Raw genomic sequence first — 22,732 nt, 5'->3', positions numbered from 1 at the left:
GCCTCCACCGCAGCCAGCAGCTGAACCAACGTGGACATCGTCACAGAGAACGGGCCTGATCACCCATCTACTTCCAACCATCTGGCAGGAAACCACCAGCTTAACCGCCTCCCCGCTGCCGCCTCCGCTGATCACGATGCGATCACCGCGACGCACACCTGGACCGGACCGGACCGCAATAGCGCAAGCACGCACTCACGCACGCAACGCCGGATCTTCTCACCAGGATTAAGCAGTTAGGCAGAGGCATTCTTAGGTCTGAGCAGAGTAGAACTCTTAGGGGATCAGTAATTGTTTCATTGTTGTGTTGTTTCCTTTTCCGGAACACGCGACCTGATCACTGTGTATTTCCGTGATCACTTGACTGTAACGCTGTTATAGATCTGCGTGAATCTAAGAGATGCACATCAAAGTGTTGTAATCTGTGATTGTGCTATCTTAAGTGCTTTATTGTGGTACTGTGCGGTGCTCTGTTTCTGCTGCGACCACGCCAACTGCACGTTTCAACCACTGCATGCTTCCGTGATCACGTGACTATATCACCGAATATAGCCCCACCTGTTCGTGAGACCGCAAGCCTTATTCACGCTAGTCCCACTTCAAACTCCTACACGCATTTTTCCCTGTGAGTGCCAGACAGGCGCGCTCCATTCAAAGGGTTCACCGAACACGCGCGCAGCTGTGCCACCTCACCACGCCCCTAAAGGGGGGCGCTCTCTCCCTCCTCCTTCACTCACTCACTCACTCACTCACTCACTCACTCACTCACTCACTCACTCACTCACTCACACACACACCTCTTATCTCAGGTAATGCACATACACATACAGTACGTCCAGACGAACACACCATAGGATTAAATTAAATTAAAATTTTGCTGAGTTATTCAAGATAGTATTGATACTAGAGTTAATATTGATTGCTTAATAAAGCGTTCATAATATAATTGGTCATTGTCTGTGATTATTTGTATATGGTTTTACAGCACTGGTAAATTGAGTCGACTATGGTACGGAGTTCACCCTTCAACTAACTTAAATACAATTGAGACTGTATTGGCTTTTCCAAATTGGTTATTGGTCCCTGGTAATAGGGTGGTGCCCTGTAAATTAAGTAATTATTAATTCAATTAATAATTATTAAATCAATAATAGTTAAGTGTTTCACTTGCCAAACTATAGACCTTTGTCATATAGTTATAGATTTAAGATAATAACCAAAATTTAAACATAATTGGTGTCTCCACTCAGGTGCTATAAATCCAATTATTATAATTTGTGCTCCTCGCATATCCCCAACATAATTGGTGCAAACCTGTGAGGTTAATCAAACTCAGCCCTTTCTGAGACTAGGTGGTGTTGCTAATTCACTTGGCACTACCACAACCCTCGCACTGCCCCAACAATGTTCTCTGGTGCTGCTCCATGGACAACATTTCCTCTTTGACTTCTCGCTCTCCCAGTCGGCTCCTCTGCTCCTTCCTACATTTAGTAAGAATAAAACCACACTCACAAGAACTTCAGTAGTTTTACTTGCTCTATTGTTTTTGTGAAACCCCCACTTCGCTGATTTTTTTTCCTCCTCCTGGTGAACATTAGTGTTTTGATTTTTCTCACTGAACCTTTAAATCCCCGTGAATGTGACCGTTCCTCAACCACATTCACTGCCTCTTGTATCTTTTGTTTAAAACGTCTCATGTTTCTTTCTCTTTTCTGTAGGGCTTCATCAAATAAACAAGAATCAGTTTATATAAAAACCTCATATATCCAGATAGAAAGGCTTCTCTCCAGAACTCCAGCATGGGCTGTTCTAGTCATCCTTCTGCCTTTGTCTTACTGACTGTCGGACTTCAGGGAAACTTGATTGTGTTTTGGTATAAACGTCGCCATCTGGTGGACAATGTTAGTCATTGACGCATGAGTTCATAGCAGAGGAAGGTTTGTGTGACGTGCAGCGACGAGAGAGTTTTGCCTTTTATTATATAACTAAAAGGTTGAAGGAAACACTGAACATTTCACCACACTGAGATACTGTTTAGTTCAAGTGTTGAACAGGCGTTGAATCTTCAGACATCAACGTGTGGTTTAAGCAAGGTCTCCTGACGTCATGACGTCGTAAAGAAGGGGAGGAGCCAGTGAAACAAAACGGGACTAAGTTTAACCTCCTGATTTAGAGAGAACAGAGCAGAAGGAGCGAATATAACACCAAGAAGAATAAAAGCTGAGGTGAGTGTATAACAACATTACTGTTACTGAGTCTCTGTGTTAGGCGGAAGTGGAGAGACGCGAGGGAGCAATTAGGGTTATGCGGTTTGATGGAGAGGTTGGAGTAAATAAAAGTGACGAAATGTTTGCGAAACAAGATTGGAGAGATAATGTATGCAAGGATACTGAGTGATTGCAATCTGTTAATTCGGGTTAGGATTTTCAACTTCTCCATCTGTTGATGGAGAAGGTGAAAGTTACAGAGGTGGTTAGAGTGGGGGAGAAGCAAGAGAGGGGTGTGGTGATAAATGGCATCCCAGTGGGGGTCAGTATGGATGTACTGGTGGAGCAGTTCCACGTTAAGCAGAAGAATGTAATTGGGGCTAGGAGAATGAGAAGAGGGGTGGGAAGACGGGAAACAGAGCTGGTGGTGGAGCTGCCTCTGGATGTGTCTATTGGTTTTGTTAAGCGTTCAGTAAGACACTTGTTCTAAATCCAGTGAGATGTTATAACTCAGGGGTTTGGACACATGGCATTGGCCTGTAAGAGAAGGAAGAGGTGTGAAGGTGAACATGATTATGGGGAGTGTGGTTAAGGGTGGAGCCAAGTGCTGCAACTGTGGAGGAAAGTACAGCGTAGCGTTCCAGCGTTGTGAGGTTTTAAAAAAGGAAGTCAGAGTGCAGCAGGTTAGGAAGTATGTATGACACATGTATGACACATGCAGAGGCGGTAAGATGAATAATGTAGTAATGTGAGTAATGGAGATGAGTAATGTAGAGATCATGAGAAGGGAAAGACTTGAGAGAAGACTGAGAAAATGAAGCAGGAGGAGGAAAAGAGGGAGTGGGTTAAGAAGAAGAAGTTGGTGACTTTCAAAGCGAGAGTCAATGATACATCTGACGTGAAAAAGATAGATAAAATACAGATTATTGTTAAGGCTGCAGTTCACCATCTGGGAATTACCGGGTAAAGTGGGAGGAAGTGAGGGATGAATTTCGTGAGCAGGCGAGTCAGGAGGTACTGGCTCCAGGGCGTCAGGGGTAGGGCTATAACTAGTGGAGTGTTGGAAGGTGTTTGGTAGTGCACAGGGATGGATTTGGAGTTGCTGTTAGGTGGAAGGAGATAGGACAAAAAGCGGTGATTGAGTTTAGTGGACACAGGGTTAAAGGGTAGATTAAAGTTTATTTTCTGCATTGTTATGAATCTTGCAAAATCTAATACAGTAGGTGGCGGTACTGCACTACTAAGTTTGCCAGCCGCCAATACACAACAAAAAGAAGTCTCTATGTTAATGTAGAGGAAAAAAGAGACACGACGTACCACCGACTGAGTTCACAGTCGGTGGCTCTGACTAACTGAGGTCTAGAAATGTGGTGGTTTTCTGATTTTCTGTCAGTGTTCTGAGTTTTCCAGTGAACACTGGTGACCGACCAGTCGCTCGTCATTCAGCTGTTGGAAGCAGGAAGCAGCTCGTTGGCTTCTCTGCCACTACAGGATCTAAATAAACTGATGTAAACAGTGTTTGGAGTTAAACTAGAATCAGTCTGAAGCTGTTTGAACATTGCTCCTTTTTGTAGTTATGAAAACAGCTGAAATCAAACCAGGGGCCCGTTTCAAGAAGGAGGTTTAACAAACTCTGAGTTAAAACGAAACTCTGAGTTGATTTACTCTGAGTTTGCAAACCTGGAGTTTTCGGTTCCAGAACAGATGAAAAGAGTTGGTTTAAGCAACTCTGAGTTGTCTGACTCAGAGTTAAGCGTGTGCACCGCGACGATACAAAGCCCTGATCAATGGAGTGAAGATATTACGAGTCACCATGGCAACAGGACAACAAATGGATATGTTACGTCAAGCATATAGCGACTACGAGCCTATAATCCGTAGAAAAGGCAACATGGCTGCAGCGGCGAAAGAGAAAGAATTAGCTTGGAAGAAAATAGCTCCTCGAGTCAATGCGTAAGTTTACATTTTAATCATACAGCGTAACTAATTACTAAATAATTTTAGTATTGTTGTTATATTTCACTTGTAAAGTAAGGACTTTTTCACTCATCTAAGGCGTTACTTCAGTAATTGCATGAAATACCGACGTTTGTATGAATTAAAAGTGCAGTGTTATGTCTATGCATTTTTAAAATTCCTGTTGTGGTTGATGTGGGATTTGTAAAGTAATGATAATTCAATAATCCAATACGTTTTATGGAGAGCAAGTATTACATTAATCTAATTAGGTTTTTAAAAGTTACCCAAAACACGTAATAATATAAGAAATGTTTTTATGTAGGCGCAATCCTGCAGACATAAAGGAACGTGGCTAAAAATGGAATGTAAAAACATAATTCAAACAGGTATAAGGTACCATCATGTCATGGGTGTAGACTACCTGACTTTACAATATTTGATATATTAAATAACTAACAGGCATGCAGAGTATAGCAGTGCAGCAGCATTTTCAACATGGCTGTAATGTTTTCACAGTTAAACATTTGACTTCTACTCAGCCAACAGAAAGAAGGCAGAGGCTAGAACAACTGGTGGAGGACCTGCACCTCGCAGGAGGAGGTCAGTCACATTTGCTGCACAGATGCACACGGTTCAGTGATGTTCAGTAAATGCCAGAGTTCAATTCTGTAAGAGTAATGAGGAACATGTCATGTCAATTTGTCATGTAACTCTAAATCTTCTGTATTTTAAGTTATCGGTTATTGAGTTGTATAAACTAAATCTCAAGGAAATGTTATACTTGTATCACAAGATTGAGAAGCCAGATCTAGAAATTGAAATTCCCAAACACAAGCTGGAGATGAGTGTATAGTTAAAGGTGAATTGTATGAATTATTGGAAGAATCATAAAATCTAACATTTGCCTTTGTATTTGTAGGAAAGGAAAAAAAAACAAATAAATTATGATTTACATCTATTCAGTTTCTTTTATTGGTGGTGGTGGGGATGGTTGATTAAGACATTAAAGCAAATCTGTCCATCCACTCTGCAGATTACTGTAATGGAAGGAGTCTCCTCAGGGTCTTGTATTTGTAGGGCAGGGTGTTGCTCCTCTCTAATAATTGCAATAATGTGGAGAACAACACATGTCACATTAATGTCACAGGCCTCTCAGGTGTTTCCCTGAGGTGACGTAGACAATGAAGACGTGCTTTCAACAGGCCTATGGTCATTTCCACCCGGGCTCTTGTTCTGCAGGGCCACATTAAAGCGCTGCTGGGGGCCTGCTTCAGGTTCTGGGTCAGGCGTCAGTATTGTGCGCCTTCATGGGTAACCCCTATCTCCAGCAGAAACCTGTCAATCTCTCCTAGAAGAAAGTTCACATTACTTTAGTGCTGCATAGAAGTGTTCCTGTGAGTGTGAGTGCATGCATTGAAATAAGTGTATAGGACATACATGTACTTACCACAGTGCAGCCTGTTACTTAGGGTTGACTCACTATATATTCATGAGTTCACGTTTATGATATGTGCAGCATCACATATGATCTTGGTGATGTAAACAATGTAATGTCAGTTACAGTGACCATTAGAAAGAGTAGTCAGTGTACCTGCACATTTATCAGTTTATTTCAGATCACAGCAAGATATTATTAACTGATCATCATTCATTCATTCAAACTCAACGTCGTGTGAATTAATACAGCGTCCTCATCTACAGCATCCTCTAGAAACGGACATTTTGGTCTCTGCGCGAAGGAAACAGGTGAAATCTATGAATGAACTGAAAGATTAAAACAAGGTATTTAAACACTGTTCACTTTAAAAAGAGGCGGAGACCGAAGGAAACTCTGGGTTTCCCGAATAAAACCTGCTCGCGACCAGGTTAGGTTCACAGAGTAAGTTGCCATAGTAACTGACTCTGAGTTTCGGTTACCCTCGCTTCTTGAAACGGGCTTAAACTTACCCCGCTTACGGGTTTAAGTAACCCCGCTTTCTGAAACCGAAAACTCTGAGTTTTCCTCATTTCGGGGTTAACAAACTCAGAGTTTCCACAAAACCACCTTCTTGAAACGGGCCCATTACTGAGGAGCTCTGCTCCTGAGGGAAACAAACTTTGTTCTACCTTGTTTTGGACAATGATGAGAGACAGTGACTCTCAGCCTGTGAGACCTGCTCAGAACCACAATCTGGAAAATAAGAAGCTGATCAGCCACTAAAAGGCAACGTGGACTCTGTTCAGACTGATGATGATCATTCAGTGTCTGATGGACAGGAACTCAAAGCTGAGACCAGATGGTTGATGTAAAACTAACTGATAATCTAAAAAATAATCAAGATGACATCACTGTGGCCAATATTTTCTGCATATTTTCATTAGGCAGTCGGGATGACATCAGAGAAGCTGTTAAACATTCTAGAACACTTGAAAGATGAGGAATTCTCTAAATTCAACTGGTTCCTGCAGCCTGAAAGCCCGGATGACAGACCAATTAAAAGGAGACGAGTGGAAGGATTCACAGCCATTAAAACAAGTCGACTGGAACACGCATCACGATGTGACACCGTGGATGTGATGGTGCAGACATACGGACCTCATGGAGCAGTGGATTTGACCCGGAAGGTTCTAGAGAAGATCAGCAGGAACGACCTGGTGCAGAGTTTGTCTGACAGCAGCTCAAAACCAGACGGTGAGTCACACAAGTAACTCATTCAGTTGCTGGATCTTAAAGAAACATGTGGACTGATGAATGTACTGTAGGATCACACTGACCTGGGAACAGCAGCACCAATGGTTCCTCTGAGAACTGAACACAACATTCAGCAGATCAGATGTTTGTATTTAACACAGATTTAACTAAAGTGACTTCGTTCCAGTTTCTATTTTTTTGCTGGTTGTAGAAGCAGCATCAGGAGCAGTTTAGTGATCCACTACTCGCCTAATGATCCTTAAAAGCAGGAACTAACAGGCTGAATCTGTGTCTCTGTCAGTGGATGTCAGTGATGCTGGGGAGACGTCAGATACCAGACCACCTTCCTCCTCTCGGGTTCCTCTTCCTCAGACTGAAGGTGAAGCTGCTGGTTCCTCTGATAACCAAATCCAAGCATGTGAAGCACTAAATGAGTTCCTCGGTCAAACATTTTCTCACATTTGCTGGTTCTAGTCTAATCTTTTATTTGGGTCAAAGTTTTCTCGTCACTAGTTCTACTGTCTCAGGCTGTTCCCTTGTGTCCACTAACACAAAGACCTGAATCAGTGAACAAGACACCTCACACTTTGTCTTCTTTGTGTGATGTTGGACCCAGATGTGATGGTTCCAGTACCAGAGCCACGGCCCATCACATATTACCAGCAGAGGCTTCAATCAAACCTCGAAGACGAGTTTCTGTGTGTGAAACCAGGCTGGTCAGAAGTCGACCAACGTCTGGATGACATCTACACAGAGCTGTACATCACAGCTGGGCTGGATTCACATATCAACACACAGCATGAGGTCCAACAGGTTGAGACGACACAGCAGAAGCAAAGATCAGCAGAGGAGCCAGTGAAGCCCAGTGACCTGTTCAAACATCCCCCTGGTAAATACAGACGCATCAGAACAGTGTTGACCAATGGAATCGCTGGAATCGGAAAAACGGTCCTTGTGAACAAGTTTGTGTTGGACTGGACCCAACAAAGGTCCAGTCAGGACGTGCATCTGATTTTCCCCTTCACCTTCCGTCGTCTGAATCCACTGAAGGGACAGAAGTTTAGTTTGTCAGAGCTCATTCATGAATGTATCCCAGAAACTGTTTCCATCAGTCTGGAGGCTCTGAATTACATCTTTACACATCTACAGTCATCAGGAAACAACAACTATGACAAGAGCAGGTTTAAACTTCTGTTTGTGTTGGATGGACTGGACGAGAGTCGCCTCCAACTGGACTGTAGCACCAGTAAGAAGGAGACGGGTCGAGGTAAAGTAACAGAGTCCACCTCAGTGGACGAGCTGCTGACAAACCTCATCAGAGGAAAACTACTAAGCTCTGCTCGCATCTGGATCACCACACGACCTGCAGCAGCCAATCAGATTCATGGAGACTTTGTTGACGTGGTGACGGAGGTCAGAGGGTTCACTGACCCACAGAAGGAGGAGTACTTCAGGAAGAGATTCACAGATGAGGAGCAGAGCAACAGAATCATCTCCCACATCAAGACGGCCCGAAGCCTCCACATCATGTGCCATATCCCAGTCTTCTGCTGGATCACTGCTACGGTTCTGGAGGATCTGCTGGAAACCAGAGAGGGAGGAGAGCTGCCCAAGACCCTGACGGAGATGTACGCAGAGTTCCTGGGTTTCAGATGGATCAGACTAAAGAAAAGTACGAACCAGAACAGAGCAGCAACTACATCAAGTCATTAGCTAAACTGGCTTTTAAGCAGCTGCTAAAGGGAAACTTAATCTTCTATGAGGAAGATCTGAAAGACAGTGGCATCGATGTCAATGGAGCCTCAGTGTGTTCAGGAGTGTTCACAGAGATCTTTAAACAGGAGCGAAGGAGGAAAGCCAAGAACAAGATGTTCAGCTTTGTTCATCTGAGCGTTCAGGAGTTTCTGGCTGCTGTTCACATGATGCTCTGTTACACCAACGGGAAGATGGAGGAGCTGGAGAACTTCCTAGGAACCTCCAATGCTGCTCTGGATGTTGTCCTGAGTGAAACCATGTATAAATCCCTCCAGAGTCCAAGTGGCCACCTTGACCTGTTTGTTCGCTTCCTTCATGGCCTCTGTCTGGAGTCCAACCAGAGAATCTTAGGAGGTTTGCTGGGTCACACAGAGAACAGTCCAGAAACCATCCAGATAATCATTAAGAACCTGAAGGAGATGAACAGTGATAGAATCTCTCCAGACAGAAGCATCAACATCTTTCACTGTTTGATGGAGATGAACGACCACTCAGTACATCAGCAAATCCAAGAGTTCCTGAAGTCAGAGAACAGATCAGAGAAGGAACTCTCTGAGATCCAGTGCTCAGCTCTGGCCTACATGCTGCAGATGTCAGAGGAGGTTCTGGATGAGTTGGACCTGAACCAGTACAACACATCAGAGGAGGGACAATGGAGACTGATCCCAGCTGTGAGGAACTGCAGAAGGTTTAAGTAAGTCCAACATTAATGTGATCATTATTATTCTACAGCATAAAGCTGAAGCCTCAGTGTTAAAGAGAAACACTTCACACACAATCTCTAAAGGTTCACAGAGTGAAAACATCAACTACTGGTTCCTAGAAAACGTTGATCAAAGCAGCTGTAAACTTGGTGAACATCAGGAGCTTTAAGTCAAATCCAACAGAGTCTGTGAAGAGTTTCTGCTAAAAGCCTTTGACAGTTGACTTGTGATCACAGCTGATGGTCGCTTTTTCAGTGGAAGAAGCGTCTGTTTCTGTGATCTGTCTTTGGTTCTTCTGGTTCTGTCCAGACACACTTTGGTTCTAATCTCTGGGTGTCAGAACACACGGAGGAGGACCCAAATGCATAGCGCACAGACGTGATGAAGAAGGAGTCAGGGTTTATTTAGCACAATCGTAGTGAATCAGTCCAGGTAATACACGGAGAGGCACGGTCTTTAAGCACAGGCAAGGAGCAGACAATATTAGGTCCAGCAGGCAGGCAAAGGTTTGGTACACAAGGAAGCACAGCGACGATACAGGTAAGGACTAGACAAACTCACGGGTCAGGAGCAAGCAGGATCAAAAACAAGAGACGATACTAGGACGCTGGATAGAAGTGCTAGGACTTGACAATCTGGCAGCTAGAGTGTGTGAGAGGTGGAGACTAAATACTGGTGTGATTACTAATTACGGACAGGTGTGGGTAATGAGAACCGATGATGACAAAACAGCTGAGGTGAGACGTGAACAGGAAGTACTATCAAAGTAAAAACAGGAAGTGACACAGAACGTGACACTGGGATCTGGTGGAACCAACATAGCTTCACACTTTGACGAATGAGACCAACTGAGCTACAGCTGCTTCAGCATCAACATTCATGATGTCACTTCACATTTATAGACCTTATATTTTCTGTTATCACAGACTTTCTGGCTGTGAACTCAAAGTGACTCACTGTGAAGTTGTGGCCTCAGCTCTGAAGTCCAACCCGTCACATCTGACACATCTGGACCTGAGCTACAACGACCTGCAGGATTCAGTGGAGGTTCTGTGTGCTGGGCTGGAGAATCTTTACTGTCGACTGGAGACTCTGAGGTCAGTGTTTTTCCTGGTTCATGTTTTTCAGCTTGTTACTTGAATCTAGAATGAAAAGAGACTCATATTTGTCAGAAACCTGCAGGAATGATTGACAGTTTGTTGTGACGCTATAAGGTCTATGAAGCTCATGAACAGATGTTTGTGACGTGATGAAGTCTTTGATCCAACACGCTGGTTTTCTACTGGTTCCAGCAGCAGCTTGTGAATCAGTGCTGACATTAGCAGGTGTATGAATGTTGTGCTGACATGTGGATGATGTGTAGAAGCTGAGATCATGATAACACAACAACACAAGCACAAAGTCACTCTGCTCATTTCAGACTAAACATCAGTGATCAGGACAAATCTGACTCATTATTAATGCTTTGATCCACATCTTTGATTCTTTATTCAGATTGAGTGGCTGCAGTTTATCACAGATCGGCTGTAAATCTCTGATCTCAGCTCTGAAGTCCAACCCGTCATATCTGACAAAACTGGACATGAGTAACAACGACCTGCAGGATTCAGGAGTGAATCAGCTGTGTGGTTTTCTGAAGAGTCGTTACTGTCAACTGGAGACTTTGAGGTTAGATTCCATGTTAATTAATATGTTCATGTTATTGACAATTGTCTTCAGATGATTGTTGAGTTGAACATGTTCTCAGTGAGTGTGAGACACATGACAGAGCAGGAGGAGAAACCTCTGCTCAGCAGAACCAAACTGTTGCTACACCAACTTTTTCTTTAAATCACTACATGGTCTGAGAAGATGAAGCCATATCCAGGTGAATGACAGCATCTGTGCTGTGAGATCCACTAACCACACATTTAACATGTGATGAGAAAGTTCCTCCTCTGTTTCTGTCCAGTGTCTGAACCCAGACACAGAGCAACTGGAGGTTGAAACTTTGAGACGAGATATTGAAGTTTGTGTTTATAAGAGTTTAGACAAGAACATTTCAGTCATATTGTTGGTTCTGTCTCCATCAAGACGACATGGAAAAAAACCAATGAGTCACAATAAAGACACAAATGTGTTGTTGAGAAAATCATGACGACACCATGAGACACTGAATGGTTTCATTTCCATCTTAACCCACATATTCATCTTTTAGACTGAGTGTGTGTGACCTGTCAGAGAGAAGCTGTGAAGCTCTGTCCTCAGTTCTCAGCCCTCAGTCCTCTAGTCTGAGAGAACTGGACCTGAGTAACAACAACCTGCAAGATTCAGGAGTGAAGCTACTGTCTGCTGGACTGAAGAGTCCTCACTGTCGACTGGAGACTCTCAGGTCAGGATTCATGTAGCTAAAGATGATCTAAGAAATGTGCAGAACACTCACACTCACATTTTCTAAAGTCTTTTAATAAACTCAAACTATAGAACCAAGTGTTCAACAGGCAGTAAGTCTAAACTGTGGAGGATCAATAAACTCTTTACATTTCTATGTAAACTCTTTTAATCACACATTAAATGAGATGTGAAATGATTTCAACTCCTCCATTTTTGTTTTACTGGTTGTTCACCAGGTTTGTCAGTGTCTGACTCCAGTTTCCAGAATCTCATGGTCACGTTGCTGATGATCAGATCATGTTTCAAGCAGGAACCTATTAAACAGTTCTTAGTGCTCTGATCTGTAGATAATCAAATGTGCCTTTAATCCAAACTGTAGTATGTAAGTGTGTTTTAACATTGTGTGTGTTCAGGCTGTCAGGCTGTCTGCTCTCAGAGGAAGCTTGTGTCTCTTTGGCCTCAGCTCTGAGCTCCAACCCCTCCCATCTGAGAGAGCTGGACCTGAGCTACAATCATCCAGGAGACTCAGGAGTGGAGCTGCTGTCTGCTGGAGTCAAGGATCTACACTGGAGACTGGACACTCTCAGGTATGGACACAATTACACACAGTGTCTGATGGAGGACCAAGTAGGGATGTGGAGCTTTAGAATCAGAATCACAATGAGCTTTATTGCAAGGTCCTGTAGAGTGCACTTTACAGAACTAGGAACTTGTCTTGTTGTTGGCACACCCAGGCAGCCATTTATGGCACCACATCTCTGCTGACTGTGGAAGCAAGTTGCAGTACAAAACAATACAAAACAAAAACACGTACACACAATAGCACACTGTACAAGGGGAAATCTTGATGGAATATTTCTTGGATACATCAGGACAGATAGATAAGGTGGTACAGTCGTGCGGCTTTGCCGCAATCAGCTTCCATTTGCAGCGCGGTATAACCTTGTTTTAACCGCGTTGAAGCGTGTGTTACGTATTTTTGGCCTATATGTGGCAATGAGCCCCCACACTGGCCCCTATGACGCCGTACTAAGACCATGTTATATAGGCCCACGTAGAGTAACGTTACAATGTCTTGGTGGTGTAATGGTTAGTTATTGTTTAACAGTCTTGACCCGTCAGTTTTTTTGTCTCGGGTTCAAATCTGGGTGGAAGCAGAAGTTGTAATTACTGAACAATCAGCGTTGATATTTCATTTTTATATTTTGGCCTAAAAGATAATAACAAATGACTACTAGGGCTGGCTGCCTGTATTATTAAGCAGACTATTGTAGTATTTAGTATAGTAGTATTTCCAAGTTATGGCAGTTCAAAACCGAAATAAGCAGCTGTACTGTATGCTTAGACAGACGTAGTGCGCGCTCCCACGTACAGCGTTCGATTTTATTATGACATTATTCCTGCGGGAGAATCAGATGTCGCAAATAAATCTGAGCAATTCTGGATTTTGCTGACTTTGACAGCTTCGGTAAATAAATATGTTTTACGAAGCGTCCACAGTCTGTGGCGTTCTCGTGTGCTCTGGGAGAGCGTTCTACAGACTAGGTGCAGCTGAGCGAATTGTCCGATCTCCTCTTGAGTTTTGTCTTTGGCTAAATAAGTGTAAAACAGTTCTTATTACTTGTGCAGAATCAATATAAGCAGATAACACAACTTGCTGCACTAATGAGTTGGAGATCTGCTGACTCCCAGGGTTCTGACATACCATAGAGAGAGTTTAATACAATTTATTTATTTTTATTATATAATATCTTCTACAAGTTAGCATTGGTAGCCTGCCAGCCTTGTGTGAAATACTATAAGAAGAGCGTTTGGAGCCCCAAAGCTCCCATGGAGCTTTTTCTTTGTCTCGGAGCTAAAGTATTTCACATCTATTGGCCGAGTGGTGACAATATGTTAATGTCTCTGTGCCAATACGGAGTAGGGGGAAGGGATGTAAAGTTTGCTTTAACGACTTAACCAACATCAGACGCCGTGTTTTTCTGCAGATATTGTGATTAATGTCATTTTGGTAAAATGTTGGAGCTTTCGTTTAAAGTGGTTTATGCTGCAAAGCAGAAGTTATTTTCGTTTTCATCTAGTATAACCGTTAACATTTGGAAACACACTGTGTGTCTCTTCTCTTAATGTGTTTTCCCGTTTTTATGTTTTTTCCTCAAAACGAGAAAAAGGGGAAACGGCTTCAAATCCGATTCAGGGTCTAGTTTTGAAAACACTGTTTTCAGCTTGTTTATTTGTGTTTAACACGGTGCCGTGATTAAATTCAATTTTTCGCAACTTAACCAGAAAAAGGCTTGATTTCAGCCGATGTTGTCTGGAAAGGAAAATATAAATCCATTACTTACTGTAAGTTGCCCTTTAGCACCAGCTTCCTATCGTTGTTGTACAGTGTTTCAAAGTAAGAGTCTCACTTTCTTGCGTGTTCAGACACATTAACAGGTATTCTGATTCTAAAACGCTCTAAAATGACTGGTTTTCTCGTTTTCCCAGCTTTTATTCTGGAGGGGGAAATCAAACTGTCACAACGTACTGTACACAGACAGTTTTCTCGTTTCTCTTTATAAAAGTGACAAACGGCATTTAATCAAAGCATTGTTTTAAAAATGAATAAACAAGCTGAAAACAATGTTTTCAAAACCAGACAAATAGATTTGAAGCCGTTTCCTGTTTTCTCGTTTTGAGGAAAAAAACGGAAAACGAGAAAATGACTCGTTTTCCCAGCTTTTACTCTGGTGGGGAAATCAAACTTAGAATGTACACAGACCCGACACACCCGACAGTACTTAAACAGGAGGACATACTGTATAAAGACAGCAGAAACTTCAGGAATTGACAACAAACACTAGCGCGCATTAACAACTTGATCCAAGTCATCTGCCTATGAATAAGCGACTCCTCAGCACCAAATCGTTGGAACGTCACATCACTGTCTGCTTCAGACGGTGACACCACTTTCCCGATTCTCATACATGCGAATTTCTGTTTAAGCTCTATCTGGACACATCATCTGTCATTCGGGCTCTTACGTTTCATTCAAAGTCAGAGCAAACTATAGGTCATTGCAGTCTGAGTAAATTTTAAGAGTTTGGTTTCTCCACCAACTTAAAAGCTGCTATAACGAGAGAACAACTTATTTTTTGTTCTCTGCTTTTTTCTCAAAACAAAAAATCAGCTTTAAATCCAACTCCGTGCCTTGTGTCGAAAAAACAACAATACTTAAATTCCGTTTGTCGCTCGTTTTAAGAGAAACGAAAATCCAGTTTGTTTTGTATTTTTTCTTCAGATATACATATAAAATACATTTATAACACACATTGATGAATAAATATAGATTCCTACTGTATATGATGTTATTATACTTATATTGTCGTATTGGATTGGCTGGAGGAGGGACTGTGTCTCTTGGCTGGCCTGGGAACTGTGTAAAGACATCAGCAGCTTCGGCAATCGACAACAAAACTAGCGCGCGCTAGTGAGCAAAGACTCATAATAATCTATAATATTTAAAAATGAACTACTCTACATTTAATAATACAATAATATGAAGGAACAGAATAATACACAGCCAAGTTTAGTAACATTTTAACCATCCATGACTAATTTGTCCAGATGAATCGTTCAAATGGTCAGACCTCAGGGCTTCAGCACCTCTTGAGAGTCCAGGGGGTCCCAGTGACATCTCCTCAAGCCTGTCAGACAAGGCTGTCGCCATACTAACCAAGTGTTTAGTCTGTCTGCAGGCATTATTCGTCTGTCTCTTGTCTCCCTCCAAACAGGCTGACATGTTATTTGTCAGTCCATCAGTCCAGCCGTCCACTGGTGTAATTCAGCCGAGTATCCCTGGACCCCAGGGCCATTTGTAACTCCACGGCCGATGGACGTGCCAATGAGCCGGATGCAGATTTTCCAATCTTCTGATAAACCAGGGCACCACCAAGGTCAATCATGAGTAGCCCTGTTATCAAAGTCCATAATATGAATAGATCCTCTGCATCCTTGATGGACAGTGCCTCCAGACACACGGCACTAGGAATCTCACGCGTCCCACATGTAACCAGAGGCAAAAGTCCCTGAGGGGCAGAGCGGTTCTCCCAGTGATTCCTTTTTTTGTGAAAACATTTTATCCAATGGGCTGAGTGAACAGTTGATTAGGTCCATGGTCAAATAGATAATTAGATAGATATTTCAGAAAAGCAGATCAGGAAGCTCAGAAGAGACAGGACAAGGACACTGCAAGCAAAAGCAGAGTGCGAGCAAAAAACACATCTAGACTCCTCAAGGGGTGGAAGTAGAAGATCTTATGAACTTAGAACCCAACATTGGAGTGTTTGATCATAAACACATTCAGACTTTGCTTCCTGAGGTGTCACACTAGTTTGGTGGTGACAGAGTTAGACTGAAAGCAGGTGTCTGACACCAAAAGTGATGAAGTGAAACAGAGTCAAAAGCTTTTCTCCACGTCACCTCTTGCTCCGTAGATTCCAGGATAAGGATCAAACTCCTTAGTTGTTGCTGAATGTCCATCCCTACATACAAGCCTCCATCTGAACACAATCTTACAACAATGTGTGTGAGAGCCATGTAATGTCCATGTCTGCATGTCTCTGACCCCCTCCTCCTTTCAGGGTGGAGCCTGGTGGAGTCCGATGGTTGACACCAGGTCTGAGCAAGTGTGAGTGTGTTTTTACTGAGATCAGCAACATTCAACCATCTTCAAACTAGATCAATAACTGCAGCTGGATTGTGTTTTGTTCTCTCCATCAGATTTCTGTCAACTCACCATCGACACAAACACAATGAACAGGAAACTACGACTGTCTGACAACAACAGAAAGGTGACACGTGTGGAGGAAGATCATTCATATCCTGATCATCCAGACAGATTTGACCAGTGTTCTCAGCTGCTGTGTAGTAATGGTCTGACTGGTCGCTGTTACTGGACAGTTGAGTGGAGAGAAGAGGTTGAAATATCAGCAAGTTACAAAGGAATCAGTAGGAAAGGAGACAGTGGAGACTGTGTGTTTGGATTCAATGATCAGTCCTGGAGTCTGAGCTGCTCAGACGGTGGTTACTTTGTCAGACACAACAACATAGTAACATTCATCTCCTCCTCTGTGTCTGACAGAGTATCAGTGTATGTGGACTGTCCTGCTGGTTCTCTGTCCTTCTACAGTGTCTCCTCTGACAAACTGATCCACCTTCACACCTTCAACACCACATTCACTGAACCTCTTTATCCCGGGTTTGGGTTCTTGTATCCTGGTTCCTCAGTGTCTCTGTGTGATGTGTTGTAGTGAGAGTTTGATCCTGTCACAGAAACGTTGTTACTGTTGAACATAGTTCAGTCTGTTTATCTTGTTTTCAGATTCATGTATTAAACCAGTTTCTTTCTGAACCAGCTCTAAATTATTCCTTGTGAACTTCTTCCTCTTCAGTATTGGGTGAGATCTCTATCTTTAATCAAGAGCGTAGTTTTTCTAGAGTGCACTTACTAGCGATTTAATGTTAAGATTTTGTCATGCTTGATCTCAAAACCCTTCCTTCGCTTTAAAATTGTCTCTGCTCGTGCTCAGATTCACTCTGCTCGCGTTCAAATCTGTATTTGCACTCTCAGATTTCCAGCGCTCACGCTCAAATCCTCTCTGTTCTTGCTGCTCACTCTCAATTCGTCTCACGCTTGCTCTCGCTTCTACGACCCGAAATAATCCTATTAAAAGTCACAAGCTAATAGCAGGCCAGGGCTGCTGACCAATGACATGATGCTTACTTTTCCCATGCGGAAGAGAAGCAAAGTGACTTTAGAACAAGTGTTTCAGAGTCCGTGTATTAAAAAAAGTCAACTTTATTGTCAATTTCTACGATATGTTTTGTTTTAGATCTACAGATCTCTGACCCCTGGTATTATGATCCTATGATGCTTTCTTTTGCAGATGTAATAGAGAATTACACATTTACGTATCTCCCCATTTCACATGTGTTTATTTATAATGACCATGTTAATATACTTCTCCCCCAACATTGTGTTGCATTCACTAATTCTTATGTCTCATTATTTGTCTGTGGTCAAACACCGCTATCTAGTGGTTCGTGTGAAAATCAGCCTGTAACTGTCTAATAGAGGAAACGGCCCAACTGTGGCATGTGGGTAGTGAGTAGTTTTCTAGTTTTCCGTTTTTTCCTCAAAACGGGAAAAGGCTTTAAATCTGTTTGTCTGGTTTTGAAAACACCGTTCTAAGCTCATGTATTCGTTTTTAACACACTGCTTTGATTAAAGGGTCATATCATGCAAAATCCACCTTTTAGACATTTCGGAGTTTTCCTAAGACTATATGGGTCACATTTACACACACTGAACACGGTAGAAGTGCATTTCCTCCTATTTTTACATTTTGAGACTTTATCCAAGGTGGCACGGTGGTGCGGTGGGTAGTGCCATTGCATCACAGTGAGAAGGTTCGATTCCCGGAGTAGGGCCTGGTTCCTTTCTGTGTGGAGTTTGCACGTTCTTACCGTGTTTGCGTGGGTTCTCTCTGGGTTCTCCGGCTTCCTCCCACAGTCCAAAGACGTGCATTAGGTTTATTCCATTTCCGTAGGTCTAAGTGTGTGTTGCCCTGCAATGGACTGGCGACCTGTCCGGGGTGTACCCCGCCTCTTGCCCATAGCCAGCTGGGATTGGCTCCATCACCCCCGCGGCCCCACATATGTGATTCAGCGGTTTGAAACATGGATGGATGGATAGACTTTGGAGACAGACCTCGTCCTACTCTGAAACCGTTAACCCCCTGTCGTCACAGAAGCAGGAAGTCCTCCCTGCAAATCCTGAACCACCACCCCCTTGATGATACATAACCAAAACTGGACATTTCCCCCCTCTCATTCACCGTGAACAGACGAGCATGGCAGCGTCCAAGTCCTCCCATAGAAAGTGTTTATGTGTGTTTTAACCAACACCAAAGTCTATTCACTTTACCAAGGGATCAACAAGTGAGGACTTTGTGGGTCACTTTTATTTTAAACGGACGGGTGCCAGAAACACTGCCTCAGCATTTATACGTATGTGCATTTCAAGCGAGGGTGTGTACAATGCTGGATTTATTTTTTGTTTCACGGCTCCTGTTGGAAAAAAAGGATCTATTCCTACACTCCGTCATCCACTCACTGACGTAAGTACATGCTTGATACTTATAATGTTTTAAAATGTTAGTTTGTCTGTATAAACCTATGTGTGAGGCAAGTTAGTAGCTAGCTATGCTAATGGCTACAGCCAGTTGACAGAGCCTTTGTCTCCTTCAAATGTGTTTATGTGGGCTCCTGCAGCCACACACCTTTGTGGAGAAAAGCTAATAGCTATCGTCCTACAGGCAGGGAGAGGTGGGTCTAGCTTTTGGGCTTTTTTTGTAATCGCATACAACTGGGGGGAGCAGCCGATCGCTATCGGCCTTCGAGCGGCTACAGGCAGGGAGCGGTGGATCTAGCTCGCTGTAGCAAGTACGTGCTTGATCCTTGTGATGTCTTAATATGTTAGTTGGTCTGTTTAAAATGTAGTAACCCACATGTGAGACAAGCTTATAGCTAGCGTTGCTAACGGCTACAGCGAGTCAACCGAGCCTTTGTCCCTTTTTAAATGTGCTACTCTGAGTTGGCGCAATCACACACCTGTGTGGGGAACAGCTAATAGCTATGGGCATTTGATCGGTGACAGGCAGCGAGTGGTGGATCGAGCTTTTGTCCCGTTGACATGTGCTGCCGCTCCTATTTGTGTGTTGCGTTAGCCGCTAGCATGCCGTTAGGCCTTTGCACTTTAGAGCTACAGCTGGTCAATCGCTACAATAACAAATTGCAGATGAACGCGGTTATCTTTGTCATTACCCCGTCCTGTGTCACAGCCTAAATCAACTTGTGATTATGATTACGGGTTATGTCATTGTTCTATCAAATTCTAACACGATTAGTTGGAATGGTAACTGTGTTGTGTTGCGCCCCTAAAGCGGGGAGAAATTGTTACTCACGAGTAACAAGCATGTTTCCTCACTGGTGTCTTTACTCGATTGATTGTGCATAAACTTACACATACAACATACATGTAACAGTAAACGAAATAAATGAGTTAAACCATAACATTGTTTCTGTAACTATTACCAAATGGGGGCTAACCGCTAGCGCACTTAGGCCCCACACGCCACGTTGCTCAATTAAATGACTCCTCCGGAAGACCCGTGCATATTACTATATCTTAGTCCATGTCACGTATGTTTGGCACTTATCATTCTGCTTTTTTTTGTAAGGCCACACGCCTTCAACCTACCTAAAGTGGGGAGAAATTGTTAGTCACGAGTATCAAGCAATGTTTCCTCACTGGTGTCTTTACTCGATTGAGGAAAGCAGCGCGATGTTCCCAGATATGTGGGAGGAGACCCGACCAATCGATTTCAGGTCAATAGATTAAAGCAATTGCCTGGATGATCTACTTATTATTGGGTCTCACTCGTCACACAAGTGTAATGGGAAAAAAATTGTGCCTATGTGCTTTCTTATCCAATACAGTCATCATGTGCTGTTATGGTGCAATACTCAACGTTCTTACACAAACAACTAATCTCTTGCGCCCTGTCGTACATCAAGTTTAAACATCTGATATTCCATTTGAATATGGTTAATAGTTTATGATATATGTTTGTCTTTTGCATCTGGCTTCATCCTATCTGACTCTCCACCAGACCCAAGGCTGGTGGGGAGTCCGAATGCACCTTGTCTTCGAAGCTCGGTGTTCCTTCCTTTTGGATAACAAGACACTGATGCAGAAGTGAAAATGTAAACATTCTCACTCATGGCGAGATAAGGTGACACAAACAATTCTATTGGTGCAGAGAGACAGAAAGGAGTTAAAAGGCAGAAACAACTTGAGGATCGTGGACTCGTTGCATTATACCTTCGTGGTGTATGGACTGATCTCCCCTGCTGGTTTTTGGTTTGTTGATGTGCCTAATCAACATCCATGTTTTTGATTTGCTTTCCCCATTATTTTTTATTTTCCTTTTATTGTTATAATAAATCTCACAAAAAGACAACTCTCTCATCTGCCTCCTAATGGGAAATTTCCACCACAGCAAGCTTAGTTGCTAATTAGTCACATCTCTACAATAACTGCTGCTTATCTGGTCAGTTACCTATAGCTTGTGTACCATAGCCATTATAATTGTAGGACCATTACAATTTACAGTAAATGTAACATTGTCTTTTCTATACTGTAAGGGGTCACATCCCAGTTACCCACATGCAAGGAGGTGGTCAAACAGAGAAATCACTGCAGACTGTTGGTACACAAACATCTGCTGCCCAGCTCAGGAGTGAAGGTATGTACATTTGTATGTCCCAACAGTAAGATAGGCAATAAAAGATTTTAATTTTAATAGGTATAGACTGTTTAGATTTTATATTTGAATTGTAAGAACTGTTTATCTGTTGTTTTAGCACAGGCAGGCCTGTCCTCTTGTTTGGTTTAATTTTTTGTCTGGTATTGTTACATTAGAGAAGGTTTTGACCTACATAATACTGAATATATGTAGATTTTGATCTACATAATACTGAACACTACTTCCACCTCTTGAGGAGTGCAGATGTGTTTTCTCTCTGCTCACACTCTGCTTTTGCTTGCAGTGTCCTTGTCCTGTCTTTTCTGAGCACCCTGATCTGCTATTGTGGAATTTTTGAACATGGAGCTAATCAACTGGTCATTTAGCGCATTGGACAAAATGTTGGGACGCGTGGGATTCCTGGTGCCCCGTGTGTCTGGAGTCTCTGTCCATCAAGGATGCGGAGGTTCTATTCAACTACAACCAAAGACACTTCAATACAACAACAACAGCAACTTAATCAGCTTCAACAGAGAGATGGAGAGAACAGCAAAGAATCTACGAAAAGCAGATGTCGATTAGGCGGAAAACAACGAAAGATGTTGAACCAGATGAAGAGAACAGCAAAGAGTCAGAAACAGTAGACATGAGAGAGACAAATGATGGGGAGGACACAACATCTGGTTCAGGAGGTGCTGGAACGAATCAGACCAACATCCAAACAGGAGACTGCTTTAGCATTTAAGGGTTTTCAACCTTTTTACATCTATCTAAGATAAGCATAAAACATCTGAAATCAATAAAATGTTGTAAAATGGCTTGTGTTGCAGCATCATACTTTGTACTTAGATTTGTCTCATCAAGTATACTTTTTTGCTTTATTCTGTAAAACATGACTTGTTCAATAAACCTCATTCTGTTCATTGAGCTTTGTCTTCATGTACTCTGGAATGAACGACGATTAATGATGTTTAGCTCTGCTGATAGACACTGACTCAGTGTTAATAACTTCAACATTTATTCCTTTTTTCAGTTGACACCATCTCATTACATCATATCTCAATCATATATAACACCATTATGTCTTATATTGTATTTTTATGTATTGTACTCTATTCTCACCCTCCGCGGGTGGTCTCATCCACTTTCCAAGCTCGGGTCCTCTACCAGAGGCCAGGGAGCTTGAGGGTTCTGCGCAGTATCCTTGCTGTTCCTAGGACTGCACTTTTCTGGACTGAGATTTCGGATGTTTTTCCAGGGATCTGTCGTAGCCACTCCTCCAGTTTGGGGGTCACAGCCCCTAGTGCTCCGATCACCACAGGCATCACTGTGGCCTTCACCTTCCAAGCCTTCTCCAGTTCTTCTCTGAGCCCTTGGTATTTCTCTAGTTTCTCATGTTCCTTTTTCCTGATGTTGCCATCGCTTGGTATTGCCACATCCACCACTACGGCTTTCCTCTGCTCTTTATCCACCACCACAATGTCTGGTTGGTTCGCCATTACCATTCTGTCAGTCTGTATCTGGAAGTCCCACAGGATCTTGGCTCGCTTGTTCTCTACCACCTTGGGAGGTGTTTCCCACTTTGACTTTGGGGTTTCCAGTCCATACTCCGCGCAGATGTTCCTGTATACTATGCCAGCCACTTGGTTATGGCGTTCCATGTATGCTTTGCCTGCCAGCATCTTACACCCTGCAGTTATGTGCTGGACC

The 22,732-nt window shown here is 42.9% G+C and overlaps 1 protein-coding gene across 1 annotated transcript; it reads left to right on the top strand.

The window, feature by feature from the left end:
- Nucleotides 1-4,207: 4,207 nt before the first annotated feature.
- On the top strand, nucleotides 4,208-22,154 carry LOC114862732 (NACHT, LRR and PYD domains-containing protein 12-like). Its single transcript, XM_055511938.1, is given in 13 exon segments — nucleotides 4,208-4,552; nucleotides 4,683-4,766; nucleotides 6,528-6,837; nucleotides 7,139-7,216; nucleotides 7,454-8,479; nucleotides 8,482-9,286; nucleotides 10,223-10,393; nucleotides 10,791-10,964; nucleotides 11,494-11,667; nucleotides 12,083-12,256; nucleotides 16,295-16,341; nucleotides 16,434-21,022; nucleotides 21,327-22,154. Coding segments are annotated over 10 exon segments (3,480 nt in total). The 5' UTR covers nucleotides 4,208-4,552; nucleotides 4,683-4,766; nucleotides 6,528-6,536; the 3' UTR covers nucleotides 16,964-21,022; nucleotides 21,327-22,154.
- Nucleotides 22,155-22,732: the final 578 nt, after the last annotated feature.

This window comes from Betta splendens, chromosome 9 (assembly GCF_900634795.4).
Source record: "Betta splendens chromosome 9, fBetSpl5.4, whole genome shotgun sequence".
Taxonomy (NCBI): Eukaryota; Metazoa; Chordata; class Actinopteri; order Anabantiformes; family Osphronemidae; genus Betta; species Betta splendens.
Note: the sequence above shows the minus strand (reverse complement) of the source record. Positions and strands in the feature narration are given on the sequence as shown.